This window comes from Melopsittacus undulatus (assembly GCF_012275295.1).
Source record: "Melopsittacus undulatus isolate bMelUnd1 chromosome W unlocalized genomic scaffold, bMelUnd1.mat.Z SUPER_W_unloc_3, whole genome shotgun sequence".
Lineage (NCBI taxonomy): Eukaryota > Metazoa > Chordata > Aves > Psittaciformes > Psittaculidae > Melopsittacus > Melopsittacus undulatus.
Window position 1 is genome coordinate 1,069,956 of NW_022993945.1, and position 19,957 is coordinate 1,089,912.

General features: G+C 44.3%; 1 protein-coding gene across 1 annotated transcript in view; it reads left to right on the forward strand.

Moving 5' to 3' along the window:
- Positions 1–2,316: 2,316 nt before the first annotated feature.
- The window catches only part of LOC117438249 (ubiquitin carboxyl-terminal hydrolase 10-like), a 51,995-nt gene continuing 34,354 nt past the window's right edge, over positions 2,317–19,957 (forward strand). The window contains exons 1-3 of the mRNA XM_034073768.1: positions 2,317–2,438; positions 11,760–11,828; positions 13,365–13,410. Coding sequence (XP_033929659.1) covers positions 2,418–2,438; positions 11,760–11,828; positions 13,365–13,410 — 136 coding nt within the window. The 5' untranslated portion in view covers positions 2,317–2,417. The remainder of the gene's footprint in view (positions 2,439–11,759; positions 11,829–13,364; positions 13,411–19,957) is intronic.

The following is a 19,957-nucleotide window of genomic DNA, read 5'->3' on the forward strand; positions in this document are numbered from 1 at the left end:
GTTGGCAGATCCTCCAGTGTTGACCAACTAGGTGGCTTTTGCTAAATGTGTGTCACAGTGTTTGAAAGTCCCACAGTCCATTGTTCTCAGTGTAGTTTTTAACAGCCCATTATATCGTTTTGTTTTCTAAGAGGCTGGTGCATGGTAGGGGATGTGATATACCCACTTGATGCCATGCTCTTTGGCCCAAGTGTCTATAAGTTTGTTCCAGAAATGAGTCCCATTGTCTGACTCGGTTCTCTCTGGGGTGATGTGTCATCATAAGGCCTGTTTCTCAAGGGCCAGGATAGTGTTCCGGGCAGTGGTATATTTTTTCAGCCATCTAGTGGTTGCTTCCACCACGGTAAGCACATGGCGCTTGCCTTGACGGGTTGGTAGGAGTGTGATATAGTCAATCTGCCAGGCCTCCCCATATTTGTTCTTCAGACATCATCCTCCATACCAAAGAGGCTTTAACCTCTTGGCTTGCTTAACTGCAGTACATGTTTCACAGTCGTGAATAACCTGGTCACTGATGTCCATTGTTAAGTCCACCCCTTGATTAGGAGCTCATCTGTATGTTGCATCTCTGCCCTAAAGGCCTGAAGTGTCAAGAACTAACCAGGCCAAAAATAATTTACCCTTATGCCGCGGAACGGACTCAGTCAGAGATCAATATGATCAGACAAAAAGCCATTTATTGCAAAGCATTAACTCCTTTTATACTATTGCTTACACACACCTACAGCAATTTGGCATATCATGATTGGATACTTGTCTTGAAGACCCTTAGTGACTAACATATAATTGGTTAAGCACAGGTGTGACAACTTGACATCGAACGCTTGCCAACAGTCCACAGTTGTCATAACTCAGTGATTTACAGCTTCTTATCTTGCTTGCTTAGGCTTCCTCGGGCCTCCCATGGCCTTGCTGTATCCCTTGGAGTTATTCAGAGCTCATGTACCAAATATCCATTCTCCTGTGAGAACACTGTCTCCACACCCTTATGCTGACAGTCTATGTTCAACTAAGCTGCTTCAATCTTAGCAGCTTGATCCACCTGTTGTTTGTTCTGGTGTTCCTCAGTGTCCCAAATCTTGGGTACATAAGCCTCTAAATGGCAGACCTTCACCACCAGGTTCTGCACTTGGGCAGCGATATATTGCCACAGTGCAGCAGCCCAGATGTATTTCCCTCTGCCTTGCCAGTTGCTCTGCTTCCATTGCTGCAACCACCCCCACAGGGCATTTGCCACCATTCATGGGTCAATGTAGAGATAAAGTACTGGCCACTTTTCTTGGTCTGCTAAAAGGACAAAGGCCAATACAGAAAATCATTCCATGAGCACACATAGAATCATAGAATAGTTAGGGTTGGAAAGGACCTTAAGATCATCTAGATCCAATCCCCTGCCATGGGCAGGGACACCTCACACTAAACCATGTCATGCAAGGCTTCGTCCAACCTGGCCTTGAACACTGCCAGGGGTGGAGCATTCACAACCTCACATGAAGCATTGCATTTCATAAAACAAGAGAGAAATGTCCTCATCGTAGAAAGGTGGATGAATCTTCTTTCTGCTGTCAGTGAACCTGCCCTCTGAGTAGCCAAAGCCACATAGTTCTTTATTTCCTTCTCTTCAACTTTTATGGTTAATCTTTCTCTACTACTTGCTTCCCAACTGAACTAAACTTTTGCTGAATTTGGTAGTTTAAGGAAAAAAAAACAAAACAGAACAGAGTAAATTAGCAACGAATATAATGGACTCTTGCCTGGAGGTTTTAGTATTCAGTTATGAGTCAGTCCTCTCAAAATCATGGAATTGGCTTAGGCCCTTGAGGGTTTTTTTTCCAGATACAAATGCTGAACCCGTTCACACCTTTGTCATTTGTGACATACTTAGGATAGCTTCACTCTGCCTTGCATGGGCACACATCCTGCGTCTCACCTGCCAGAGCAACCAGTGACATGCAGCTTTCTACAGCCTTTCAAGGTGAACCCTGCATTAATTCTTTGGCGACAGCCTGGCTATGTGCACTTTTCCAGCTGCGTTTCTCCTGCACCGCACTACCTCACTCCGGTAGGACAGGGCGGCCGCGCTGCCTTCCCCAGATTACTCAGCTGCCCGCAGCCCCAACAATGAAAAGCCAGGCTCCCACCGCCGACTCACCTTAGCCTAGACCCACCTCACCTATCCTCTCATCTCTAAACAACCCCACCTTCCACAGAACTATCCCAAGCACCACCACCGCCACACCTACACAGCTACCGTCAGCTATCGCCACTCGGCTAACGCGCAGGCGCAGACCCGCACCTACCCCGCCCCTCCGTGCACAAGCGCAGTGCACGCCGATTGCCCTTTGCGTGTGAGAGAGAAGATGGCGGCGGCCTGAGTTGTTTGGGAGACACTGAATATCTCACGGGTGGGGGCTGCCATGGCTGTCAACAGCGCACAGGTACTGCCGGCTCTCGAGCTGCCGGCCTGGGGCGTCGCGGGGGTTCCTTTGAAGGGCTGTGAGGGGCGGCCGGGCTTCTACTGTGCGATTCGCTAATTGGGAGAGCGTGGTGGCCAGGACAAGGCCTAGGGTGATTCTGCAGTTTCATTGGATCTTCTCAGAGCGGTGGAGCGGCCTCGCTGCTCGCTGGGACTGCGGCCTCTTGCGCTCCCGGCTCCGCAGAGGGAGCCAGCGTGTTGTGGCTCGCCCCCTCGCCTCGCCGGTGTCACCGCGTCTCAGTGAGGGAAAGGAGCGGAGAGGCGGAGGCGGCCTGCGGAGCCTTCACGGGGTGAAGTCGGTGTTGTGCCCCTATTTGAGTCACTGCAAAGAGATGATGGGGGGAGAAAATCGATAGTTTGGGCTTTTTTTATTTTTGGAGGGAGGAAGAGAGAAGCGATTCTATAATAAGAAGGGAATAAGGAGCTTTGTAGATTAATCCTTTCACACACACTCTTGCCCAAACAATAAACTTCTGTGCATGGGAGTGCAAAGGGCTGAGTGTTGTAAGATCACTGTGCATGGGAATGCGTCTCAATTCCTGGTCTAATCTAGTGTGTGCTTAGAGCAAATGATTGAATGGAATAACTTCACTATTTCTTTCTTGTAAAATTTTAACCCCAAAAGCTTTAAATCGAAAATGTCAGGCCATGTGTGTGGTGCACTGAGGTGTTTACTTGCAAGACTTCATACAATTTTGTTTTTAGCAAATAATAAAGTTTAGAAAGATTTGATCATGTTAAAGATGAGTTTATTAAGAAACTGTGTCTTTTGTGGTAGAAAATATCTTCCATACAATTTAAGTGTTTGAAACAAGGTTATGCTTTATTTTGTGTTCTGCTTTCCTGAATGGCAGTTAAGGTATACATCTAATAAAGTTGTGCATTAGTGGCACTGACAACAATTTTTCCATAAACAAAAGTCTGCAAGTAATGAAAACTATTATGATGTTTCTTATCCAGCTTAATTTATTTATGTTTGGAAGAAAGAGGGATGTTATTTTGTTAAATGTGGCTGTTCTGAGGGCAGTTGCTGCTTATCCTCACCCAAGTCTGTTTGGCCTGGCAACCAGAATAACTAGAACTCAGAACATTGCATGCAATTTGACTCCCGGAAATACTGCACTGCAAACTGCCTCTTTTATGGCCCCTTGGAGTGTTGCTCCCCGACAGGGTGTAGTTTGATGTTCCCTCAAGCCAGCACTGTTTCTGGATGGAAAAAAAAAAAAAGCCTTCAGTCTGTAGACATTTGTTCTGTGCTGTCTTTGCCTGATGTTTATGGGTGACCTTGATTAGGAAATCGGTCTGTTTTCAAAATAATCTTAAAAAGGTATTCTGCAGCTGCATAAGTTTCTTGCTGGGTGAGTGCTAGCTTGCTTGCATCCGTGTAGATGTGTCTAATGTTACAGGGTCCTTACAGACAAAAAGAAGTGTTTGGAAAGAGGGCAATGTAGATTTTGTTTGTCAGGTTTATGAAACAAGCTGAAACTAGGGGGGGTGACACCCTGAACACAAAATGAAAGGTGGCCCTGGGCAAGGGCTGCCAGTGGTGGTTTTGGACAGAGGTGTTGGAGTTCATCATCTTGCTGTAGCTGCTGCTTCTCTCCTGTCCAAAGAACAGTTGCTGTTCTTTGTTTTAAAGGGGTGAAGAAGCTGGATTTGTCTCCCTTCATTTCCAAGTCCTGCTTTCATTGTTCTGAAGGCCTGGGTTCATCCTTTTGCTAAAACTTTTGCCAGTGGAGGGAGTAGTCATCGTAGGCTGCTGTGGTCTCTGGAATTCAGGCTGAAGCTGTAAGTTTAGATAGCCAGAAGGTATCATTTGCCTTTCTAAAATGTGAATGGTGAATCCATGCAGAGTACAGTGGGAGAATGTGGATTGGTTAACAAAGGAAATCTGAGAAAGATGACATAGAACTCGAATTTGGAACTAAATGGTAGCATGCAAATACTAGAATAAAATCCACAGGTTCTGTGAGTTGCTGCTATTCTGTGCATTCTAGACTATAGCACTGATTGGGGAACTTCTTAGAATAGATACAACCATTTACCTATAAATCATTTTTGTAGGCAGTTGCTTACATACACTGATTTTTCCATTCATGTAGCTGTTAAAATACTTGTACAGTTAAGTGGACTTTTGTTTATAAGTAAACTAAGCAGTCTCATTTCTGTTTAGTGATACACATGCTGTGTCATACAAAACAGACAAATCTTTTGTAATAGAGGTTGCTGGCCTTGGGCCATTGGATTATAGTTATTTGTTACTAATGCTGTTTCAGCAATGGAAGATGATAATTTCCAAAGAATTAAACATGCTAGAACTATGGTTTTTCTTTTTTATGTGTTTTACGTGTTAATTAAACATGCAACTGGGAATTATGGAACAAATGGTTATTCTTCATGGTGAAAAATTTTGTGTGTCTGATATTTTAAATTTGGGATTCTAAACCCTAACTTTACTTTATGAAATTGTAACATATGCATTTAAGACTGAGTTTTAAGTATTCCAAAGTTTGAACCTGTTACCCCTTGTCCTATCACTACAGTCCCTAATGAAGAGTCCTTCCTCAGCATTCTTATAGGCCCCCTTCAGATACTGGAAGGCTGCTATGAGGTCTCCACGCAGCCTTCTCTTCTCCAGGCTGAACAGCCCCAACTTTCTCAGCCTGTCTTCATACAGGAGGTGCTCCAGCCCCCTGATTGTCCTCGTGGCCTCCTCTGGACTTGTTCCAACAGTTCCATGTGCTTTTTATTTTGAGGACACCAGAACTGCACAAAGTGAGGTTTCACAAGAGCAGAGTAGAGGGGCAGGATCACCTCCTTTGACCTGCTGGTCACACTCCTTTTGATGCAGCCCAGGACACAGTTGGCTTTCTGGGCTGTGAGTGCATGCTGCTGGCTTATGTTCATTTTCTCATTGACTAACACCCCCAAGTCCTTCTCTGCAGGGCTGCTCTGAATCTCTTCTCTGCCCAACCTGTGCCTGGGATTGCTCCCACCCAGGTGTAGGATCTTGCACTTGGCTTGGTTCAACTTAATAAGGTTGGCAAATGTGCATGCAGGTTTCTTGCTTATAAGCATTCATCTCATACATATACATTATAATTCCCAGAAATCTTATAAATATTATAATTTCTTCCCAGAACTTCATAGGTTACTACCCACTGGAGTGTAGGCAGTTTATTTTGAGTGAGGGTCCCAAGCATCTTTGGAACTCCTGGTGGCCATATCTTTGTTGACCTTTTGGTGAACTTCTCTCCTTATCTTCCTTTTATGGTCTTAGGTTGACCTCTCTTCTGCCTTTGTGAGGAATGGTTCCCAGTTCAGTTGTAACCTTAAATCTTTAACAGTAGTGTGTGCACCTTTAACATAGTAGAATATGCTAAACTGTTTTAACTTACTAACATGTAGAGAGAAAGGAATGTTTGGCTGATGGGGGAAGGAATACCATGGGACTGAAAACAACTAGGAAGACAGTAAACACGACCATGGATGCCTGCCTTCAAGATAGCAGAGTGGAGACTGGAAGAGAACAGAAGCAAAGACATGCCAGCTGCTAGCTCAGCACTAGGACCTTGGAAGCACTGAGGTCATTCAGTAAACAGTGAGGAAAACTATCGATGACCACCACTCAGCAAGAAAGCACATGCGTAATTAGGATGCAAACATTATAATTAGTTCCTAGAAAAAGCTGTGAATATGCAGGGTAAGCTAAATATATAGCTTCTGTCAGCAAGTATTGGGTGCACTTACCTTTGGAAAATGATTCATGTGTGCGCCCAGTGCTGCAGTAAAGAATGCCTGCTTTCTAAAACTCCAAATTGAGTCTTAGAGAGTTTCTCTGATTGACTTTTATAGTAACACAGTGAGCTGGATAGCTAAAGAATATTCTTTACCTTTTGTCTTGTTTCTTCTTGAGATACGTATGGTTTTGTTTAGCTAAATTTTAACTTGGTTAGTCTCAGCTAGTAAAATGAGTCCTCTGCTGTCACTCCTGGCCACTTGCATCTTTTGCTTTATGCTGGTTCTTCACCCTCTCTTAACCCTCCTTCCCCCAGTGAAGAAAACAAATAAAAAAATCATTGGATCATTGCCTCTCAGGTAGAGTATAATCACTGTGCTGATCATTGTGTGCCAGAACTGGGGCAGCACAAGAGGTGGGATTGTAAATCCAGCAAAACAAGAAGCCAAATAAAATCTGCCTGGTCTTGGTGAAAGGAGCAGGTGGTGCTTTCTCTTACTGTCGCTGTTAAATGTGTAGTGTCTTGCATTGTCTTTTTTTTATCCTTTCTTGGTGGCCAAAGTGGTTCTGATAGGACTTTGCACTGCATTGAGATTAATATTAAGCTTTCTAGGTTAAATCTCACTCACATGTGGTTCTAAGCATTCAGCACTTCTGAAATTTGGGGTTGAGATAGGAAGATAAGCCTTCAAAAGAGGCACATCAGTCCTGCGTAGGTGGACTCAACTGCCTTCTGAGGATCCTAATCTGTATTCCTTGTCAGGATGGAGTCCAGATAACTAATTTTTTACCTCACTTAATCTTTGTCATCTTAAATCCTGCCCTGACAAATAGCTTGTGAAAAGCATTTTGTGGGTGACTGACCTAGCCATGGTGCTCTTGGGGAGAGATTTTTATTTTTCCACAACTTGCAGCTGCAGTTATGTCCTGGGTTCAGCTGTAACAATTATTTTTCGCCTTCCTAGTAGCTGGTGTCAGTGCTGTGTTTTGGCTTTAGTCTGAGAATAATGCTGATAAAATACCAATGTTTTAGTTGTTCTGGGCAGTGTTGTGAGGCACAGCATATTTTTTCAGCCATCTGGTGTTTCCTTCCACCATGGTAAGCACATGGCACTTGCCTTGGTGGGTTCGTGGGAGTGTGATTTAGTCAATCTGCCAGGCCTCCCCATATTTGTTCTTCAGCGTTGTCCTCCATACCAAAGAGGCTGTAACAGCTTGGCTTACTTACTTGCAGCATGTTTCATATTTGTGAATAACCTGAGCAATAGTGTCCATTGTTAAGTCCACCCCTCGATCACAAGCCCATCTGTATGTTACATCTCTGCCCTGATGGCCTGAAGTGTCATGGGCCCATGAGGCTAAAAATAATTCACCCTTATGTTGCCAATCTAAATCCATCTGAGCCACTTCAGTCTTAGCAGCTTGAGCCACTTGGTTGTTCTGATGTTCCTCAGTGTCCTGACTCTTGGGCACATGAGCATGTATGTGGTGTACCTTCACCACCAGGTTCTGCACCTGGGCAGAGATATCTTGCCACAGTGCAGCAGCCCAGATGGGTTTACCTCTGTGTTGCCAGTTGTTCTGCTTCCATTGCTGCAACCACCCCCACAGGGCATTTGCCACCATTCATGGGTCAGTGTAGAGATAAAGTACTGGCCACTTTTCTTGTTCAGTAATGTGCAAGGTCAGCTGGATGGCTTTCACCTCAGCAGACTGACTCGATTCATCCTCTCCTTCAGCAGTTTCTGCAACTTGTTGTAGGGGACTCCGTACAGCTGCCTTCTGTCTCCTATGCTCTCCCACAATATGGCAGGACCCATCAGTAAACAAGGCATACTGCTTTTCACTTTCTGACAGTTTATTATATGGTGGGGCCTCTTCAGCATGCATCACCTCCTCCTCTGGTGACATTCCAAAATCTTTGTCCTCTGGCCAGTCCCGGATGACTTCTAGAGCGCCTGCATGACTGGGATTTTTTATTCAAGCTCATTGTGCAATTAGTGCAGCCCACTTATTCCATGTAGCATCAATTGCATGATGTACAGTTGCTAAAAATTGCCATTATATGCCTTTGAAAGTGTAGAGTTGATGACCACACTGACAATGCATACCAGACCAGTTTCATGATCAGTGATTCAATTGTATTCCAAGTCTGATTACTGTCATAAGATAGTATTAATGATCACTTTGTGTAACTTTCGCCTTGTGTTCACTGATTAGAAATGAAACACTTTCTGTTTCTCAGAAACCTGGGTTAAAAATGTTGATAAATGCGATGACATTATGGAGGAATTGGGGTTGGATTCATATAAGTTTTAATAGTTTGTAGTTGAGATTATTTTGTTTTGCTGCATGACTGCATCAAAAATACCTCCTATAAACATAATTTAGTTATGATTCAGCAAGTGTTTTTCTTAGACATGTCTTTTGGAATATGATAAATTCTAGCTGTTAAGTTAATGAATAAAAATTACTTGATTATATCAAGAGCATAAGCCAAGTTTAAGTCCTGTACAAAAAACTGTACCTTTCTCTCTGGTAAACTTTAGGCATCCTGTTCTGCTTAGGTGGTGTACTGTTGTACTGTCTCAGTGTCATAGTGCTTCAAACATTTGTGTCACAGGTGTTCCAGTTTATTTTGACTGTTAGAATTGTTTATTGACTAAACCACTGAAGGTTAAACTCGGTGATATATGTATAAATTTTTGCATAAGAAAATGAAATTTTATAATTGCTGTGGAGTTTAGGTTAAACATAACCATTGAAATCTATGAATGTAGGTGGCTGTGAGTCACACAAACATATAGTACGTGAGTTTTATTGGAATAAACCACCTAAAGTCTGAAAAGCAGCCAAGCTGAGGATTTACTATGAAAGAGACTTGACACAGCTGAAAGCTTTTCTGCTGGAAGAGTGGAGGATAGCAAAGAATTGTCTGAAATGACCAGTAGGGTTCCCTGAAGGAGTGGTAAACTGTAATGTACTGGACCAAACTGACCTGCTTTTTATCCATATCCATAATACTTGTGACTAGTGACTCTTAATGTGAATATCCTTCCACATGCCAAGAATGCAGTTGTCTTTGTTTATTTTATCATAGAATCATGGAATAGTTACAGTTGGAAAGGACCTTAAGATCATCAAGTTCCAAACCCCCTGCCATGGGCAGGGATGCCTCATACTAAAACATGTCACCCAAGACTCTGTCCAACCTGGTCTTGAACACCACCAGGGATGGAGCATTCACAACTTCCTTGGGCAACTCATTTCAGTGCCTCACCACCCTAACAGTAAAGAATTTCTTCCTTATATTCAATCTAAACTTGCCCTGTTTAAGTTATAACCCATTACCCCTTGCCTTGTTCACTAAAGTCCCTAGTGAAGAGTCCATCTCCAGCATCCTCATATTCCCCCTTCAGGTACTGGAAGGCTTCTATGAGGTCTCCATACAGCCTTCTCCAGGCTGAACAGCCCTAACTTTCTCAGCCTGTCTTCATACGGATGGTACTTCAGGCCCCTGATCATCCTCGTGGCCCTCCTCTGGACTTGTTCTAACAGTTCCATGTCCTTTTTATGTTGAGGACACCAGAACTGTACAGAGTACTCCAAGGGAGGTCTCACAAGAGCAGGGTAGAGGGGCAGGATCACTTCCCTTGACCTGCTTGTCACGCTACTTTTGATACAGCCCAGGATACAGTTGGCTTTCTAGGCTGCGAGTGCACACTGAAGCCAGCTAATGTTCATTTTCTCATCGACCAACACCCCCAAGTCCTTCTCAGCAGGGCTGCTCTGAATCTCTTTGTTGCCCAACCTGTAGCTGTGCCTGGGATTGCCCTGACCCAATTGTGGGACCTTGCACTTGTCATGGTTAAACTTCATGAGGTTGGCATCAGCCCACCTTCCAAATGTGTCAAGGTCCCTCTGGATAGCATTCGTTCCCTCCAGTGTATCAACCAAACCACACAGCTTGATGTCATTGGCAAACTTGCTGAGAGCTCATTCAATCCCACTGTCCTTGTCACCAATGAAGTTGTTAAACAAGACTGGTCCCAACACCAGTCTCTGAGGGACACCACAGGTTTCCAGTTGGATATTCAGCCATTAACCACAACTGCTTGCGTGTGGCTATCCAGCCAGTTCTTTATCCACCGAGTGGTCCATCTATCAAATTGATGTCTCTCCAATTTAGAGACAAGGATGTCATGTGGGACAGTGTCGAACGCTTTGCACAAGTCCAGGTAGATGACGTCAACTGCTCCACCCCTGTCCATCACTTTTGTAGCCCCGTCATAGAAGGCCACCAAATTGGTCAGGCAGGATTTCCCCGTAGTGAAGCCATGCTGGCTGTCACCAAGCACCTTGTTGTGTTTCATGTGCCCTAGCATGCCTTCCAGGAGAATCTGCTCCCAGATTTTGCCAGGCACAGAGGTGAGACTGACTGGTCTGTAATTCCCCGGGTCATCCATTTTCCCCTTCTTGAAAATGGGGGTTGTATTTGGCTTTTTCCAGTCATCGGGAACTATCTGACTGCCATGATTTTTCAAATATGATGGCCAGTGGCTTAGTAACTTAATTTGCCAGCTCCTTCAGGAGCAGCGGCTGGATTTCGTCAGGTCCCGTGGATTTGTGTGTTTTGTCTGTTTATTCAACTTCTTGTTTGACTCCTTTCTGTCTCACTATCCCTCTGCTGTCCTGGCTGTTCAGAAGCTAGTCAGTGAATTAAAACTGGACCGGAAATTTATAGAAGCTTCTGGGTGCTATGAAATGCCAGCATGTGACGCCTTCTTATTGGGAATGTTTCATTTTCTGGAAACTAAAGATAAACTCCCATTTTGTTGGTGATTTGGGGTTTTTGGTTGGGGTTTTTTTTGGTGGTCTTTATTTTAAGTAAAAATATAGATGCAAATTATCTAGAATGGTACAGGAAGATAATACTGGGAAAAGGCATTTCATCTTATTATCTTAGGTTCATTTTATATAGTTTCAGCACAGGGATAACAGAATCGTAAGAGTAGCTGTGCCAAAACTGATATTTAGATCTTGTGTATTTTTCTGTACCTAGGCAGTTTGAGTTCTGTGCTTGTGCACTCAGGTAAGTGGTAGCATTAGTCCTGTGTAACTCATTAGTTTAGCAGAAGTCTGGAAAAGTAATTCCTGTTTGGTTTCTTTTCCTGATTGAAGGTTAAATATGTATGTTTTAGAAAGTAAACCAGTGTGTGCTTAGGTGGTACATGAACTGATGCAATTTCTCGCCCTACATGTTGGTTTAAGACTGGTCAAAGGATGAAGTGCAGTTTATGTTGTGATTATCTGTAGTGGGAGTTTTAAGGAAAATGCATTGTATACAGTTTTAGAGCCTGAAGTACTTTGCTAAAGGCTTGGGAAGGAATTAATATGAGAGTTGGGATGGAAACAGATGAGTTTCTGGCTCCCAACACACAGGTCTTTTGGAATGCTAGTATCTTAATAGAATTCATAATGAATTTATTATTTGTATTGCATATAAATCCTTCTGTAACAAAGATGCTTCTCTTTTATTTGTAGTACATTTTTGGGGAGTTCAGTCCTGATGAATTTAATCAGTTCTTTGTGACTCCACGATGCTCTGTTGAGGTAAGATCTATTTTAAACTTCTTTTAGAAATTACATTTTAAAGCTCCATCTCTTTGTATATATTTGAAATATAAAACTACAGTTATTTCTTTATCATTCTTTTAGCTTGCTAATTTATGAACTGCAGATACTGAACAGGAGTCTTCTTTCTGTCTGTGTGGATGTTAAGTCATTTTTTAGAAATAAGAAATTAATTATTCCACCTTCTCCTTGTCGTCTTCCAGATCTGGAATAGCTGACACTGTAGTGATAGGATGTGGAAAGTGAGTTGTCCCACCCTGGTACCTCAGCTTTGAAGTGCATGTAGAGAAAACTTTCAGTGGTGTTCTTAGTTGTAAGGTGGGCTTCTAAGTCTTGTGAGCCTTTAGAAGCCCAGGGATTCTTAGTATTTTTTTGGCAGGTGGAGCACTGCTAACCATCAAAGCTATGCGTAAAAGGAAGGCTGTGCATGAGCTCTGAGAAATGGATCAATATTGAAATAGTTACAGTGGCAGTGGGAACTACAGAGTGGAAGCAGTTGCCTTTGTGTGTTTGAGTTCATAACATACTACAGATAGTGTTGTGGATTCTTATTCTTTGTAGTTCTTGGTAAAGAATGAATAAACCATTTTACTTTGTAGGGAAGAGTATTATGCCATTGTCCTAATCTCTAGGCTTGGAAAATAATATTTCTCTAGGTCAGGTTCCATGTTTATCCTCCTAACATTTAAGTCATGCTTCCATCCTCCCCCCTCAACATAAAGGAAATGAACACTTACAACTATAAAAGGGGAAATCCTTTTGTCGCATTTTACAAATCTGATGACCATTGTTAATATGACTTACTTTCCTGCAAGTTAATTTTCTAAGTATAATTAGCATAGTATACTGCTAAACAGTAAAGGTGCATGAAGGGAATGGGGTGGGGAAGTTTAGAAAGAAAAAGAGACCTTCTACTTGCCTTTAGGGATAGCTTTGTATCTTCTCTGGTAGGTGGGAAGTAAATCCAGAATAGATTTTCAGGTAATACTTGTTTCTTCTGCCTATATTGCTGTTTTCCCACCATTAAATACAGTAGCAGCAGTGTGACGTTTGCATCCTGTCTAGCGTCACCTCAAGTGTCCTACATCAGCTGTGTTAATGAGAGTTGAAAAATTTAGGTGTGAGTATTGTCTGCAAAACTTTGTTTCATCCTTTCACAGGTCATTTGTTCAACATTAGTTTCTGTCTAAAAAGAGGATATGTTCCTCATTTTGAAATCATGCTGTGTTACTGTTGATGAAGGAAGATTCTGATGCTGTGAGGTAAATTGCTTGAGAAATTGACGAGCCTATGGTGTGTAACCAAGATAATCTTTATCTTTCAGTAACTGTGGTAATCTGAAAGGACACTTGAAGCTACAGTGTGGGATTTGAGAAATATAGAAATGTGTTCAAGACATACTCTCAGAAAATCAGACCTTACCAATGATGTTATTTTTAAAGGATTCAGATGTTTCAAATGAAACTAGTATAAAATGTTAAGACTTGCTTTGTCTTCCATTTCTTTTTTGTACAGCTCCCCCCATACAATGAAACACTTTCATGTGGTATTAAGCCCACAGGTAAGTTTCATGATGGTAAGAAATCGGTATCCATTTTTTTTTAAACTTCAAGGTTGTGACACTTCCCTTAGATTCACTACAGCTTTTCTTTAATCTTCAGAATTCATTCAGCAAGTATATATGCATATGTTTGGCAGGTGGGTTTTTTTTTAAACACCTTTATTGAATGAGATCCGTGAAAGTATTTGAAAATAGAATCATAGAATAGTTAGGATTGGAAAGGACCTCAAGATCATCTAGTTCCAACCCCCCTGCCATAGGCAGGGACATCTCACACTAAACCATATCACCCAAGGCTTCATCCAACCTGCTCTTGAACACTGCCAGGGATGGAGCATTCATTACCTCCCTGGGCAACCCATTCCAGTACCTCACCACCCTAACAGTAAAGATTTTCTTCCTTATATCAAGTCTAAACCTCTGCTGTTTAAATTTCAACCCGTTACCCCTTGTCCTATCACTACAGTCCCTAATGAAGAGTCCCTCACCAGCATCCCTGTAGGCACCCTTCAGATGCCGGAAGGCTGCTATGAGGTCTCCACGCAGCCTTCTCTTCTTCAGGCTGAACAGCCCCAACCCCATCAGCCTGTCTTCATATGGGAGGTGCTCCAGTCCCCTGATCATCCTCGTGGCCCTCCTCTGGACTTGTTCTAACAGTACCATGTCCTTTTTATGTTGAGGATACCAGAACTGCACACAATACTCCAAGTGAGGTCTCATGAGAGCAGAGTAGAGGGGCAGGATCACCTCCTTACACCTGCTGGTCACACTCCTCTTGATGCAGCCCAGAATACAGATGGCTTTCTGAGCTGTGAGTGCACACTGCTGGCTCATGTTCATTTTCTCATTGACTAACACCCCCAAGTCCTTCTCCACAGGACTACCATGAATTTCCTTTTTGCCCAACCTGTAGCAGTGCCTGGGATTGCTCCCACCCAGGTGTAGGACCTTGCACTTGGCATGGTTAAACTTCATGAGGTTGGCATCAGCCCACCTCACAAGTGTGTCAAGGTCCCTCTGAATGGCATTCCTTCCCTCTCGCGTATCAACCGAACCACACAGCTCGGTGTCATCGGCAAACTTGCTGAGGGCACACAAAATCCCACTGTCCATGTCAGCGACAAAGATGTTAAACAAGACCAGTCCCAACACCGATCCCTGAGGGACACCACTCGTTACTGGTCTCCAGCTGGACATTGAACCGTTGACCACAACTCTTTGAGTGCAACCATCCAGCCAGTTCTTTATCCACCGAGTGGTCCACCTATTAAATTGATGTCACTCCAATTTAGAGACAAGGATGTCATGTGGGACAGTGTCGAACGCTTTGCACAAGTCCAGGTAGATGACGTCAGCTGCTCCACCCCTGTCCATCACTTTTGTAGCCCCGTCATAGAAGGCCACCAAATTGGTCAGGCAGGATTTCCCCTTAGTGAAGCCATGCTGGCTGTCACCAAGCACCTTGTTGTTTTTCATGTGCCCTAGCATGCCTTCCAGGAGAATCTGCTCCCAGATTTTGCCAGGCACAGAGGTGAGACTGACTGGTCTGTAATTCCCCGGGTCATCCATTTTCCCCTTCTTGAAAATGGGGGTTATATTTCCCTTTTTCCAGTCATCAGGAACTTCACCTGAGTGCTATGATTTTTCAAATATGATGGCCAGTGGCTTTGCAACTTCATTCGCCAGCTCCTTCAGGACCCGCAGATGGATTTCATCAGGTCCCATGGACTTGTGTACATTCAGGTTCTTAAGATGGTCTCGAACCAGATCATCTACTACAGTGGGCCCAAGGTCTAGGTTTTCACAGACCCTGCGTCCGCCTTCCAAGACTCAGGTGCTGCGGTCAGAGCCTTTGCCAGTGAAGACCGAGACAAAGAAGTCATTCAGAACCTCAGCCTTCTCCAAGTCCTGTGTAGCCAGTTCTCCCGAAATTTTCCTGAAGGGGCCTACATTGTCCTTAGTCTGTTTTTTAGCCGCTACATACCTATAAAATCCCTTCCTATTATCTTTAACATCCTGTCATGGGTTCAGCAGTAGCTCATGCTCTGCCAGGGAGGAGGGAGAGATAGGGCGCCTGGTCTGGGCTGGTTGGGGAGGTGTTCCATACCACGGCACATCCTGCTCGGGGAGGGGACTGGAAGGTGGCTGGAAGGGAAGGGGTTAACACTCCCGGCTGGGCTCGGGTAGGCAACTGGAAGCTGGCCAGGAGGGGAGGGGGGAGCTCTCTCTCTTCAGGGCTGGCCTCCTGGCAGCGGGTGGTATCCTCTCTCTCTGTTTGTTTCCTCTAACATTGATTCATTATTGGTACTGTTAGTGATTTCTGTTATACCTTGATTGCTGGACTGATTTTACCTCAATCCGTGGGAGTTGTATTCCTCTGGCTCTCCTTCCCATCCCTCCGGGAGTGGGAAGGTGAGGGGGGGAGGGGAAACAAAGGGGGAACTGTGCAGATTTAGTTTAACCCACGACAAATCCCTTGCCAAGTTTAGCTCCAGTTGGGCCTTAGCTTTCCTAACTTGGTCCCTAACTACCCTGACAACATCCCTGTATTCATCCCAGGCCACCTGTCTATGTTTCCACCTTTTATAAGCCTCTTTTTTCTTGTGAACTTTTCTCAGCATCTCCTTATCCATCCAAGGAGGTCTCCTGGCCCTCCTGCTGCACTTCCTTCTAGTCGGGATGCAACACTTCTGAGCTTGTAGCAGGTGATCCTAGAATATTAACCAAGAGTCTTGAGCCCCCCTGCCTTCTAGGGCTATATCCCATGGAACCTTACTAAGCAGGTTCCTGAAGAGGCCAAAGTCTACTCTCTTGAAGTCCATGGCAGTGAGCTTGCTGCACGCTCTTCTCACTGTCTTGAGGACCTCAAATTCGACCATCTCGTGATCACTGCATCCAAGACTTCCCTGGAGAGTAACATTTCCAACAAGCCCTTCCCTGTTGGTGAGCACAAGGTCAAGCACGGCACCTCTTCTCGTCGGCTCCTTTATTGCTTGCAGAAGGAAGTTGTCTTCCACACAATCGAGAAACCTTCTGGATTGCTTGTGCAAGGCCGTACCGTTGCCCCAACAGATGTCAGGGTGGTTGAAGTCCCCCATGAGAACAAGGGCCTGCGAGTGTGAGGCTTTTCCTATCTGTCTGTAGAGGTCTTCATCCACAGGTTCCTCTTGATCAGGCGGTCTGTAACATATCCCCACAGTAATGTCTCCCATCACTGATTACCCCTTAACCCTGACCCACAAACTTTCTGTTAACTGATCACCTGTCCCCAGACAGAGTTCCATACTCTCCAGCCTATCCCTAACATAAAGGGCAACTCCCCCTCCACTCCTACTGGGCCTGTCTTTTCTAAAAAGCCTATAACCCTCCATTCCAACACTCCAGTCAAAGGAGCCATCCCACCATGTTTCAGTGATGCCTGTTATATTATAGCCCTGTAGATGTGCCCACATCTCTGATTCCTCTTGTTTGTTCCCCATGCTACATGCATTTTTATAGAGGCATCTGAGCTGAGCTCCAAAAGAAGCCATCTCATTGGCTGGAGCGGCTAGAATATTACTACATTGCTCAGAGTATTTATTATAGGTGCTGGCAACTGACTGGGTGTGTTGGGATGGAATGATGCTCCCCTCCCCCAACACAACTAGTTTAAAGCATCCTTGACAAGTCTGGCAAGCCTCCCAGCAAAGCCACTCTTCCCCTTCTTTATCAGAGCAGTTCCACCAGACCCCAGTAGGCCTAGCCTACAAATGTGGGCCCCATGTCCAAGACACCCAAACCCTTGACTATGACACCACCCTTTTAACCATTTATTAACCTGTCCAATCCTCCTTGCCTTTGGAAGGTCCTCCCGTGCATCTTGGAGAATTGTCAAAAAGAATATCTGAGCTCCAGAACCCCTGACCACCTCTCCCAGAGCTCTGTAGTCCTTCTTTATACTCCTCAGGCTACTACTGTCTATATCCCTAGCACCCACATGTATCACTAGAAGCAGGTAATAGTCCGTGGGACTTACTAGAGCAGGCAGCCTCTCCGCAACATCCCTGATCCGTGCCCCAGGTAGGCAACACTTGCGACCGGGTCAGGCTGACAGATGAGCGCTTCTGTCCCTTTCAAGGCAGAGTCCCCTACTACTACAACCCACCGCTTTTTCCTGGCGGCACCAGTAGAGATCTTCTGTACCAGTGCATCAGCCAACTGTTTCTGATGCAAGTGCATTTCCTCATCAGCCCCCTGCAGGACAGCAAAGCGGTTCTGGGTGGGTACAGCAGTTTTAGGAGGAAGCTCCTTGCTTTTAATTGCTCTCTTTCTCCTTTTGTTGTTTTTTTTTGTTACTAACTCCCAGCTTCCCTGATCAACAGCCCCCTTCTTTCGTATATGAGTTAGAGGGGAATCTTGAGGCCCCTGTGCTGTTTGGTCCTGGAGCAAGCAGTCCTGCTTCCTCTCAGCTTCCCTGACATCTTGCACCTTACTGACAGCATCCCATAGCTCAGCCACCTGCTGGAGGAGGACCTCCATCAGGGAGCAGCGAGCGCAACCTTGCCCATTCTGCACCTTTCCCTCACAAGACCAGTGCAGGCACTCTCTACACTCCATGCTCTGCACCGCAACCTCCCCACTTACCAGCTCTTGTCTGGGTGCCTACACTGGCCACCACCGGGGCGGCCGGGGCAGAGATCCCAGACCGGACCCTGGTCGTACAGCGAGTGCTCACCATCCCGCTCGCCTGCCCACGCAAACTGAAGCGCAAACTGCCTCGACCCGCTCTGTTTGCCCGCTCTGTTCGCCGCGCTCCTGGTCGCCGTGCTCCCTGGGTAGATTTTTAACCACTCACAGTTGGTGCCCCTCCTTCTGTCTCTGCCCCCTGTGAGTCACCTCCTCGCAGTAGCTGAGCTCTTTGCAAGTCCTGTTGAGGACTTGAGGCTCCCTCCTCAGTGGCTCTTATCACTCTGTGGTGAGGCTTCTGGATGCTGATCTCCCCCGGCTCTGCTCCGGTGCCACAGGCGTCCTTTCTCAAGCCAACCCCCTCAGCAAGTGAATATAGTACATTGAACTTCAGCTAATTAGGGTAGATGTGATTACTCTTTGATTGTGCTACCATACGATCTTAGTGCCTTGCTTGAAATATTGTGGGATGTAGCTGTAAAAACGCAGGGGGCTGAAGCTTGCTAGTGAACTTGTACTGAAGAAACAAGTAACTAGTGTGGCATTTAGCATGAGTATTTTCTGGCAGTTGCAACCTAAAGAGAGTTCTGCAAGCAGTGCTCTGTTCAGTGTTCCCTTTGATTCTTGTTTTTGTCCGGCTTAGCCATTTTCATGGAAAACCTTTCTTTTTTCCCCTTTTTTTTGGTGAAGATATGACTCTTGATGTAAGAATACCTTACAGAGCTCTAGTTTTAAAACTGTATCAGTCATACGTCTATTCTTGTCCTCACCCATATATCTTACAACCTGGCCTTACTTCATAGCTATATGAAGTTGACAGTTGAGTAGGAGTTATGTGATCATCACTCTGCATAGTTTAAACCAAAATTCAACATTATTTTAAGCAGCAGGTAAATTGGTATGTGCTTGCTTTTTTATTTTTTTCCTTTCCCTGAACCAGGGTAGAACAAGGAAGCTGAGACTTACCCAGATGTATATGAGTGATACAAATGACATCCAGATCTCCTTCAAAATAATTCAAGTGTCAGACTGGACAGTTCTAAAAAGTACTTAAGAGGACCAAAATGCACATATTAATGTTTAAGAAAACACGATCATTATGCTTAGCAGCTTTGGCCTTGCATATAAAGGAAAATAAGAGCCAGTCATAAAGCAGGACAACAGGTGAAAGCAGATACACAACATTTTTGAAAATTGAGGAGCTCCAGTACAAGTCCAGGTTTAACACCCTGAGTATTTTTAATAGGAGTTTGAAAAGTTCATTAAAAGAACCATATGGTATGAATTGTCCTCATTGATGATAGGGGTGTCCAGTCATATATTGCTTTGTCTAACTATTGGTTTAAGTTCTGTTCTTTAAGACTGAGATTTTAATGTTCACTAGCCATACAGAAAGTTGGTTTGTACAAATGTTTTTCAGATCATTCCTAGACCCTGAGAGAACCCCTCCCAGCCTTGAGATTAGGTAATGACAGCAAATGAAGTTTTGCCTGAAAAATATCTTTAACAAGCTTGCACTGTACTGTGCATGCATATTATCACTGTAATGGCTGCATATGAAGCTACAGAAATGAAAATAGAATGCTATGCTTATGAGGAGTAATTACAATTACAATAATATGGTGCACACTGACTGTATTACTCCCCATAAAATTTTTTAATATGTACTTCAGTATTTAACTTTATTATGGAATTAGATCTGTTAATACTTACTAGGAATAATTATATCACAGATGAAGCTCTAATATGCAAAACTCTGTTCAGACTAATTAGTATATGTATTCACAGTTTTTGGTATATGTCATGGTTTAAGCTTAGCCTGTAACTCAGAACCATGCAGCTGCTCAATTGCTCCCCACCTTTTTCCCTTCCCTCCACTCCC